The sequence below is a fragment of the Echinops telfairi genome, unplaced genomic scaffold, assembly GCF_000313985.2.
Source record: "Echinops telfairi isolate 266 unplaced genomic scaffold, ASM31398v2 ScPeMD7_7417;HRSCAF=8455, whole genome shotgun sequence".
Classification (NCBI taxonomy): Eukaryota; Metazoa; Chordata; class Mammalia; order Afrosoricida; family Tenrecidae; genus Echinops; species Echinops telfairi.
In genome coordinates, this window is record NW_022111317.1 from 5,621,927 (window position 1) to 5,632,246 (window position 10,320).

Consider the following 10,320-nt stretch of genomic DNA (forward strand, 5'->3'; position numbering starts at 1 on the left):
AGCAGGAGCAAAGCAGACCAAAGGGAACAAGGCAGTCTTTATTGGCGGGAGGCCAGGGGGAGAGTAGGAGGGAGGGGCGGCTTAGCCACGCTCGCAGATGACCTCGACGACGCTGGGCTCCATGGGCACTGGGTCCGGGCAGCGCAGGGCAGCCGAGGCCACCACTTCGTCCAGCAGCAGGTGCACGAGCTCTTCGTCGGCCACGAAGCGCCACAGGTAGAGCTGCAGGAAGTGGCAGTCCACCTGCACCTGCTGCAGCCCGAAGCGCCCAAAGGTGCGCAGCCGCACGCACTCCAGCAGCGTCTTCAGACTGATCTTGATGATGCCAGTGAGCACCGAGACCTGCAGCGGGGGTGGGAGTGGGAACACGGGCCACTGCTCAGCCTCCGCTGGGGGAGTGGCAGCCAGGTGCTGGGCAGGGGCCAGGGAACAGCGGGGAAGCACCGTCATTTTAAAGGGAGCGAATAAGATGGAGTGGATCCCAGCACCCCAGGGAGAGCTAGATGGCAGTCCTGACTTGGGGACAGTGCTGATTTAGCGGCAGAGGAATACCAGGTCCCTGAGATTAGGGTTGTGGCAAGTGCCTTCGAGTTGCGGCAGGGGCCAGGGTATGACTAGGCATTGCCAAGGAGGTCCCTGGATTACTGTGGGCCCCCCACTACTGCTGAGTCAGTGCCAGCTCATAAGGACCCTCAGGTACAGGGTTGGTTGGTCCACGTCCCATTGGGTCAGTCGGTTGTGACATAGGGAACTGCCCCAAAGGATCGCCAAGGCTGCAATCTACCCTTCTCCCATTCCGCGGGGCTGGCGGATGGGCTCAGCACCAGCATGTCCTGCCTGCTGAAGTATCAGCAGGAGTGCCATCAGGGGCCCATCCAAACCCACTGCCCTCATGATAGTCCCGACCAGTCCAAGGGCCATGGGCAGGGCCAAAGAGGCTAAGCACACTGGGTCAAGACCTCCCTGCCCCCCCCAGGCTGGGAGAAAGCCAAGGTCTGGAAAAGGAGCCTTGGGGCGGAAGGGGTCAGGTAGGGGAGGGGGCGGGTCTCTGGGGAAGCTCCACCACAAGGCCAGGGCCCCAGGACTTCTGCATGCTCAGGGGGCAGGGTCTCGGACCGGACCTTGTTGAACTCCACTGGGCTGAACACATCGATGCGTTCCGAAAACAGTTTCTGGATGTTACTCAGGAGATTGGTGTCCATCGGGGCACTAGAGGGGAGATGCCCGGATTACCGCCTGCCCCGCCCCCTCATTCCCACCTCTCCATCTCGCCTCAAGGGCGCCTCCACACAAGGCCAGACCTGGGCGTATAGCTGGGTGCATAGCGGCCCTGCTGCCGAGAGCTGCTGTAGACGGAGAAAGTCCTCTTGCTAGAATCACTGCTCTGGGCCTTCCGAACACCCTCCTCGTACAAAAGCCCCACCTGTTGGTGACAGTCATCACTTCGGGGATGCCAGAAGCTGGAGGGGAGGGGGAGGGGAGGTGCCCCCCAGGAGCCCTGGGCTTTGGGCAGCAGGTCCAAGTCACCTATGTCTTTGGTATAAGATTCACATGGCTGGCACTGGGCCTTGTACCTACTTGGCATCCTGCCGCTACAGAAACAATGGGGGGTTAAAGCAAGGTGGGACACTGCGGCTTCGGGGCCTCTGTTTCACTTGGGCAGGGTGCGAGGATAAAGCTATAGAAGATGGCACTGTCCACGCCAGGCGGCAGCTGCCCAGGCCGCACCTGAACGTCGATGGCTGTGGTATCTTCCACCACCCGCTTCATGACAGCACGCACGTTGCGTGGCTCCAAGGTGCTGAGCCAGTCGCGCGTCTCCACACTCTTGCGCAGCATCTGCGATATAACCAGGCCCTGCACCTTCACGTAGTGGGTCAGCAGCCGCCGTGCCGTCTCCCGGGCCTCGGCACACAGCGTGCTCACGGCTGTCACCGGAGACTGGTCCTGAGCCGGGGGAAGAGCAGAGAGGCTATGGGGCAAGAGCCTTGGGCTGGAAACGGGAGGTGGGCATAGGCGGGGCTCTTGGAGCAGGCAGATACCTGCACCAGAAACTGTTCATCGGCCAGGGTGAGGATATAGGAGATGGTGGCCGTCTCGTAGTCCAGGCAGAGACGGGACAGCAGTAGGAGCAGCGCCGGAGGTGTGGCGCTGCCCTTCTCCCCCGGGCTGTCACAGAAGCTCTGGGCCGTCTGGCACATGGAGCGGATGAAGCCCACGATGAGGCCCTCCCGGACGCCCTGGCTGCAGAATTCGCCCTGCGGAGGAAGGGGCCCCTACTGACGTTTCCTTCTTCCAAGAAGGAACTGCTGCCGACCCCAGGTCTCAGCCCTAGGCAAGCCAGCCCCTCAACACCAGCAGCTTCACCCTGAACTCCAGGACCCTGGACAGTGCCCCTTCGTGGGCGAGGGCAAAGAAGGGACAGAGCGGCACCCAGGAGTCTGCTTCACAGGGGTGCAGACCAGACCCCCTCTGGGCCAGCCACTCCCTGGGTCAGCCTCCCCCAGGACAGCCAGAAGCCACAGCGCCAGGGTTCCGGGCGCCTGTTCCGAGCCCCCCAGCAGGTGTGTTGGGGGCCCAGGAGCAGGCGTACCCGGAAGTAGGGCTTGTTGGAGAAGGACACTTCCTTTGCCGTGAAGAGGTGCACAGCGGCCAGCGAGGCCTTGATGTGGCTCAAGATGGCGCTGGCTACGTTGGCCAGCAGCTCAGCCAAGCCAGGCCCTTCCTTCCCGGCCAGGCGTGGTGCAGCCAGCACCTGGCGCACATCGGTCAGGCAGCTCAGGAAGGCGGACCGCAGGCCCTGCAAGTGGTGGCCCAGGCGCTCGCGGGCCACCCGCTCCACGATTTCCGTGGCTGCCTCAGCCAGCCCGGCAGCAGCCAGCAAGGCCCCGGGAGCGCGCAGGCGCCGGTGGAAGCGGTCCAGCGCCCGCACCAGCAGGGAGTTGTCACTGCCGCCCTGCTCCTGCGCCAGCCGCCGCTCCACCAGCGTAAAGTAGCGGCCGCCCAGCTCGCGGGCAAAGGCAGCCAGCTTCTCAGCCCCCGCAGTGCCCTGCGCTGCGAACAGCTCTTGGTAGGTCGCGGCCACGTGGCAGAGGCCGCCCACGAAGCCGCTGCCTCCGCGGTCGGTGAATTCGAGGATGTCCGGTGCGGGTGGGGAGGGCCCCAGGTCGGCCTCCAGGTCCCGCAGCTCGGCCTCCAGCCTTCCGCGCGCGTGCGCCAGGAACTCCTCGCACAGCTCCTCGGCCGGCTCGCCCAGCGCCAGCAGCAGCTCCACGCTCTCCGCCTGCTCCGGGGCGCCCGAGCCCCCCTCCCTGCGGCCGGAGACGGCAGTGAGGGTCCGAGGCCGGGCACCCGGGGGCTGGTGGCAGGCATGCTGGAGTGGAGGGGGCCGCGGGCGCCCACCTGAAACGCTGCCGGAGCTGCTGTGCCAGGCGCGCCGTGATGACCTGGCAGTCGTCCTGGATGGCGCGGAAGGAGGGCAGGTGCTGGTACTGCTGCAGCACGGCCCGCGCGCGGCCCTGGTAGCGCACCGCCTGCCCATAGGCGCCCAGCTCCACGCACTTGGTGAGGCGCGAGGGCAGCTCGAAGAGGAACTGCAGCTTCCGGAGCAGCGCGTGGACCCCTGGGGCGGGGGAGGGGAGGGATGGTGGTGGCGTTAGCTTAAGAACAAGGCCAAGGTGGAGTGGGGTTGTGGGCAAGGGCCGGGGCCCACCTGCCAGCTTGGTGATGCGCTCATGGCGGTCCTGTAAGGTGGCACTGATGCGCGCGCTGAAGTCCGTGATCACCGCCATGTTATTCGCCAGCCGGTCCATCTCATCCTCCATTTTTCGGAAATCGTTTTTCATCTTCCGGATGGTGTCTGGATGGGCAAGGGCCAGTAGATGAGGCCCCGGGGCTGGGAGGGGCAGGGTGCAGGAGCAGCACTCGGCTTGCGATGTGCTTCAGGGTCAATCCCGCCCACTCACCCACCGGCCTTCACCAATGGGCACAAAGTTGCTTCTGGGGGTTGCCTAGCAAGACAATTGGCGCAAGTTGAGTATTTCCCTGCGGGCATTTCACCTAGGTTTCTAAGGAAGATGCTCAATGGCTGAGGAAGCAGGAAGGCATGCCTTGCTCCTGAACAGGCCTCACCTCACAGCTGTGTCAGTTCTCCAGAAAGGAGACCTTTCACATCGGACAGGTGGCATTCAAACACGGGGGGAGGGCAGGTGGCTTAATGAACACTCTTGAGACAAGTGGGAAACCATCGGAGAGAGAGCTGGTGGTGCCTCAGAGCTCACGACAACATACACACACTCGGCCGACGGACAGAGGGCTGGCTGATGTGTTCACATAATATTAGGGGTTCAAAGTTTGTGCTTGTAAGCCCCCACACTCAGAAGCCATCAGAGAAACGAATGCAAGTGGGTGCTCAGTGAAACCCACAACAGCGACATGAAACACACACTCAGCCACAGCACACAGTGCGACTCTTCCTGTTGTCATCAGGGGCCATCAAGTCGTTCTGACCCAGAGTGACTTGTGCACAACAGCATGACACACTGCCCGGTCCTGCGCCGCCCTCACAACTGTCCCCGTGCTGGAGCCCACTCGTGCAGCCACGGTGTCCACCCATCTCGTCGAATTGCTCTTTTGGGCTGGCTCCACTTTACCAAGCAGGATGGTCTTCTCAAAAAAAAAAGGGGGGGGGGGCGGGACACGGGGGGTACAGGAACTGATAATAAGGGCTCAATACAAAGTAAATGTCTAGAAAATAATGGCAACATATGTACAAATATGCTTGATACAATTGATATATGGATTGTTATGAGTTTTAAGAGCACCCAATAAAATGATCTTTTAATTACAAAAAAATATTTTTAAAGCAGACTAGAACTCTCTATTGCAACAACACAGGGTGTGAGACAGCCCGTTCGTTGGCCAGGGAGATGACTCCTCATGAAGCATTTGCGTGGGATGAACAGGTATTAGGTTCGGGTGCCAGAACTTTGGCTGGAGTCACTGGAATTTCACTGGAGAATGAGTGACAAAGGGAGTAAAAACCAAGCAAAGACAAACAGAGGCCCCAGAGCCTGGAAGGACGAGGGATCATCTCTCTGGGGATCTGAGCAGGCCTGGCCGCTCAGGGGCACCGGGCTCTCCCAGGAACGCTTGCTTGCTGACAAGCCTTTCCACCTGCGACACAAGCTCCTCGCAGGCCTGTCAAAAGCCACAGCAGGGGTGCAGGCCCTTTTTTGGAAGACGTGTGAGCGCATGACACTTATGAGGCTCACTTCAGAAGACATCCTGCCTCTGCTTTCCAAGGGGTCAAGGCCAAACGAAGATACTCAATCTGAGTCCGAGCCCCTACTACCTGGCCTTTCCAGCACCATGACACGAGAAACTGAAGCTGCATCATGGGAAAAAGACGGACACTGACATCCTTTGAGACTTCCACAGCAGGGGGTAGACTCTGTCCTTCTGGACTATGGCCTTAGAAGTCAGCCGCTGGCACGCTTAGGTGGGGTGGGGGTGGGGGTTGTTGGCCCCGAAGGAGTTAACAGAGGACGAAGGCAGTGTTTCCATGGAGACGGGATATCCTGGCACTTTAGGGAAGGTCTGGGCACCTGGGCTGCAAAGGGCTTGGAGGCAGCTGTGGGGGCAGGGCCTGTCCGAGGGCAGTGCTCCTTCCCTTGAGTCTCTGGAAAAGACAGCTTGTTATGGGACCCCAGTGCTTAGTCTGCCCCTCGTTCCTTGTTGACTTGAGAAAGTGCATGCGGGCTTACTAACCTATGCCCCAGTTAGCAGAGAAGATAAAAGACCACGCAGGGCGGTCATCAGTGCACACCCAGCCCAAGGTGTCAGCCCTTCGCAGGAGTTAACCCACATTTCCCATGTCCGTGTCTTCATTTCACCGCCCGCTACAGGGGCTCTCTGGACGGAGGCTTGCTGGTTGTGCTGCTGTTGATCTGGGTGCTGATCGTCTCGCTGTGTTCCCTTTGGGAAATCACGGGCGGGCTCACTGTTAAAGACGGCTTGGTCGTACAATGAAGCACAATGATTTGAAAAAAACACTGAGAAGAAATGAACGGATTTCAGAGTTGCTCCTGCGAGCGGAGGGTAGACTGGGAGGCTAGGGGAAGCCCAGCTTAAAGGACAAACTGATCTGTCTTGGAAGAAGCAGGGCCAGAATGTTCCTGAGAGGCAAGGGTGGCCGAATCTAGCTCCAGACAGTTTTCTCGTTTTGTTTTTTCCCCCAGCTGAAATGGAAAGCCCACCTCCACCCCCAACCCCAAACCAAACCCCGCCTTCGTCAAGGGTGCGCTTAGGTGGGCTTGGGAAAACCCTCAAAGTTGTGCAACCAACACCACTCCTTCTTCCGCAGCAGTCATGAGCCGTCCCACTCCTATGGTCAGTCACTCGCGACTCTCAGCCCCGCTCCCTCCCTTCCCCGAGTCCTGTGGCAACCATCCGTCTCCCTTTGCTGCTCTGTGCACGCAACGTTCACAGAACGCGTCCTTGGTGTCTGTCTGGCTTCTTTCACTGAGCATCCTGTCTGCAAGGCTTATCTGTGCTTAGGCATTTATCCGCCCTTCACATTCCTTTGGACTGAAGAGCCTTCTCTTGTACGAATATACAACAGCCACTTGGGGCCATTATGACCAATGGTGCTAAGGAAACCTAACGACCTAATGGAGTCTGGGTGGTGCAAAGGTTAAGGGTTGGCTACTAACCCAAAGGCTGGTGGTTCAAGCCCGCCCAGAAGCTCCACAGAAGCGACCTGGCAATTGGCACACGTGATGATTACAGACTCAGGGACAGGTGTGCTCTTACACGGAGCCCCCGAGGAGTCAATATCGACTTGCTGGCACCTGACAACATGATGAAACTTACAGCTTTTTTTGCACGTGGAATCGCTGGCTCAAATAGCAACTCTATGCTTAAGTTTCTGCGGAACTGCCAGGCTGTTTTCCATGGGGGTGCACACTCTGTATTCCCCCCAGAAGTGCAAGAGCATTCCGAATTCTCCACATCTGCGCCAGCACTCAATTATTTTCTTTAAAATATTTTTTTCTATTGCTATCAGTCATGAGTTGTCCCCCAAACTGTGCCAATTTAAACAGGCAATGATCCCCAGTATCATGTGGTTGACTTCCACTCTGTAACATGATGTAATTATCCTCTATGTTGTGAGGCAGGATTAGGGGGGCTGGAATTTGGGTCACAGGTTGCAAGAGAGTGTGCCTCCGGTCCCACCCCCAGTCAAGTTACACTTGTGTTTGAGGCTCACTTTTTCTCTTACAGGACATAAAAGGAGAACAGGGTCAAGCACAGAGGACTCACAACCACCAAGAAAGAAGAGCTGGGAGCACAGTGCCTCCCTTTGACCTGGGGTTCCCTGTGCTGGGAACCTCCTACACCCAGGAGAAGAGATTCCAAGCCACGTGTGAAGAACACCCAGAGCAGAAGGTCACAGAGTCGAGGATGCTCCTTAAGAGCTGACAGAGAAGCCCTCCCTAGACTGGCACCCTGTATTGAGGCTGCTAGCCTCTCACCTGTGAGAAAGCACATTTATTTGGTAAAGTTAATCATTGTGGTAATTACTACAGCAGCAGTAGGTAACTAAGGCATCACCCTAGTGCTATGTTATTGCCTCAATTTACATACCCATAGGAGCACTGGTGACAGCGTAGTGGTTATCCAATGGGCTGCAATCCGCAAGGTCAGCAGTTCGAAACCACCAGCCACTCCTCAAGAGAAAGATGGGTCTTTCTAGTCCCAGAAACAGCCAGTCTCTGAAGCTCACAGGGCAGTCCTACCCAGTTCTGCAGGGTGGCTATGAGTCAGCATCCACTCAGTGGCAGTGAGGTTTTGCTTTTTGGGGGGGTTTCTTAAGTGGCCTATGGACGTGGCACCATGAAGCCTGAACACTGATGCATTGGAAGGGTGGTGCTGGAGAAGAAAGCTCAAAGTACCACGGACTGCTAAAAGGGCAAACCCGTCTGTCTTGGAAGAAGTAAGGCCAGAGTGCTCCTTAGATGGCAAGATTTCATCTTACACACTTTGGACATGTTGTTAAGAAAGACCAGTCCCTGGAGAGGGACATCATGTCCGGCAGAGGGGCAACCACAACGGGGAAAGCTCTCAAGGGGTGGATGGACACAGTGGCTGCAACAGTGGACCCAGCACAGGGACAGGTGTCAGGAGCGCTCAGGACGGGGCAGCGTGTCCTTGTGTTGTGCATAGGCTTGGTCTGGTGGGAACAGACTCGATGGCAATTAGCAACAGTGACAAACGATGCTGAGCATTCTTGATGTGCTTAGTAGTAATGTGTCTTCTTTGGAGAAATGTCCAAATCATTTTTAATACGGTTGCTTACCTTTGTGCCAAATTTTAAGAATTTTCTTTGAGAGGGAGGGGGAAAAATGAGGAGCTGATGCCAGGAGCTTAAGTGGAGTGCAAATGTTTTGAGAATGATGAGGGCAACGAATGTACATTTATGTGCTTTACACAAGTGATGTATGTATGGATTGTGATGAGTTGTATGAGCCCCCAATAAAATGATTTAAAAAAAAATTTTTCTTCATAATCTTGGTATTAGGTTACCAAATATATAATTTCCAAATATCCCAAGGCTTGCCTTTTCAGTTTTCTTGATAGTGTCTTTTGAATTACAAGTTTTTAATTATGGTACAGTTCAATTTATTTACTTTAAAATAATTTTATTGGGGGCTCATACAATTCTTATCACAATACACACATACATATATTGTGTCAAGCACATTTGTACATTTGCTGCCACTGTCATTCTCAAAACATTTGCTTTCTACTTGAGCCCTTGATATCAGCTCATCTCCCCCATCCCTTCCTGCTCCCCCCTCCCTCATGAACCCTTGATAATTTATAAATTATAATTTTGTCTATACAGTTCAATTTATTATTTAATTGGGCTGCTGAACTTGTTTATTGGTTCTAATCGCTTTTTTTGGGGGGGGCAAATCCTTTAGAGTTCTCTACATATGAGAAAAAGGATCTCATAAAAGATCTTATTATTTACAGTTCACTTCTTTCTCAATCTGACCTTTCGTAATATTCTCTTGTAGCCCTTATTTCTATAAGGCAGATTAACAGGGTCTTCTTTCATTCCTCACAGTGGAGATTCAAGTCTTCTATTCCGTACTGAGTCTGACGGCGGGCTTGCTGGGTTTTGCTGACTTGTCTGTGCTTTTTTTCTAGTGCTGTTTTGCTGGAATCTGTTTCCGTTCGTTGCTCTGGGTCTAGTCTGCTCTTTCAAGATGGAAGACTAATATACTGTCTTTAGATCTCTTTCTTAAAAAAAAAATTACTCCTTGCTATCAAATTGATCTTGACTCAGAGACCAGATAGGGCAGAGTAGAAAACCTCATCTGCCTCCTGCAGAGCACCTGGTAGTTTCGAACTGCTGACCTTACGGTTAACAACCGAATGCATAATGCATAACCCAGTGCTCCACCAGGGCTCTGGGTAATCTTTCTTTTTCTTTTTTTTTAAGTCTGTTATTTACTCCTTTTTTGTTAGATTGCAGAAAAGGATGGAAAACAATTCTAAAAGGAAGTATTATTTTGTGAAAACATTAGCACATTTACACAAATAACACACAGCTTATACATATATTTTTAAGGAACCTCACTCCCCTCGTACGTTTGTAAGCTATGCGCATCACAGGCAGGTACAGTACTTGCATAGGTACATTATATGCCAAAATATGGTCACTTAAAATTTTCTTAAATCCTTACAACATGTAGAATTAGAAATGAGATGTCTGAAACCCTTGGGAAATCATTATAAGGACTTGATTGGTTATTGGAGTTTATTTACGAACTTGAGCTGTTAGTAACTCATAGTTCACTTTCCATTGTTGAATTGGTCCACCTTTATTATTTTTTTGGATCAACCTTCTTAAGGGCGGTGTTTCCTTGTGAGCACTGATTTGGTTGCATCTATAATTTCTGGCTGGTTGTTTTCATTTTCAATCCTCTGAAATTATTTCTAATTTCCCTCGTGATTTCCTCTTAGATCCACTGGTTATGTGGGAGTGTGTTGCTTAATCGCCACATACTTGTGATTTTCTTAAAGTGGTTAATGTTTCTAATTTTATTTCATTGTGCTTAGAGAACATAATTTATGTGATTTCAATTAGTATTTTGAATGTATAGAGACTTGTGGCCTAATTTCATTTTTTTTTAACTAATTTCGCTTTAAAAAAAATTGTGGTGAACATCGACCTTAAAACATCTGCCAGCTCCTTCATTGTTAAGGAGAGTGGATCCAAAATCCTTGTGTGTGTTTTCTTTCTTTTTT

The 10,320-nt window shown here is 53.7% G+C and overlaps 1 protein-coding gene across 1 annotated transcript in view; it reads right to left on the reverse strand.

Moving 5' to 3' along the window:
• Positions 1-19: 19 nt before the first annotated feature.
• VPS51 (VPS51 subunit of GARP complex) overlaps positions 20-10,320 on the reverse strand; it is a 17,450-nt gene continuing 7,149 nt past the window's right edge. The window contains exons 2-10 of the mRNA XM_030887572.2: positions 5,133-5,199; positions 3,713-3,895; positions 3,403-3,622; positions 2,594-3,311; positions 2,043-2,258; positions 1,729-1,947; positions 1,302-1,423; positions 1,122-1,209; positions 20-342 (exon numbers count right to left, since the gene is read on the reverse strand). Of these exons, the coding sequence (XP_030743432.2) occupies positions 82-342; positions 1,122-1,209; positions 1,302-1,423; positions 1,729-1,947; positions 2,043-2,258; positions 2,594-3,311; positions 3,403-3,622; positions 3,713-3,895; positions 5,133-5,199 (2,094 nt within the window). The 3' untranslated portion in view covers positions 20-81. The remainder of the gene's footprint in view (positions 343-1,121; positions 1,210-1,301; positions 1,424-1,728; positions 1,948-2,042; positions 2,259-2,593; positions 3,312-3,402; positions 3,623-3,712; positions 3,896-5,132; positions 5,200-10,320) is intronic.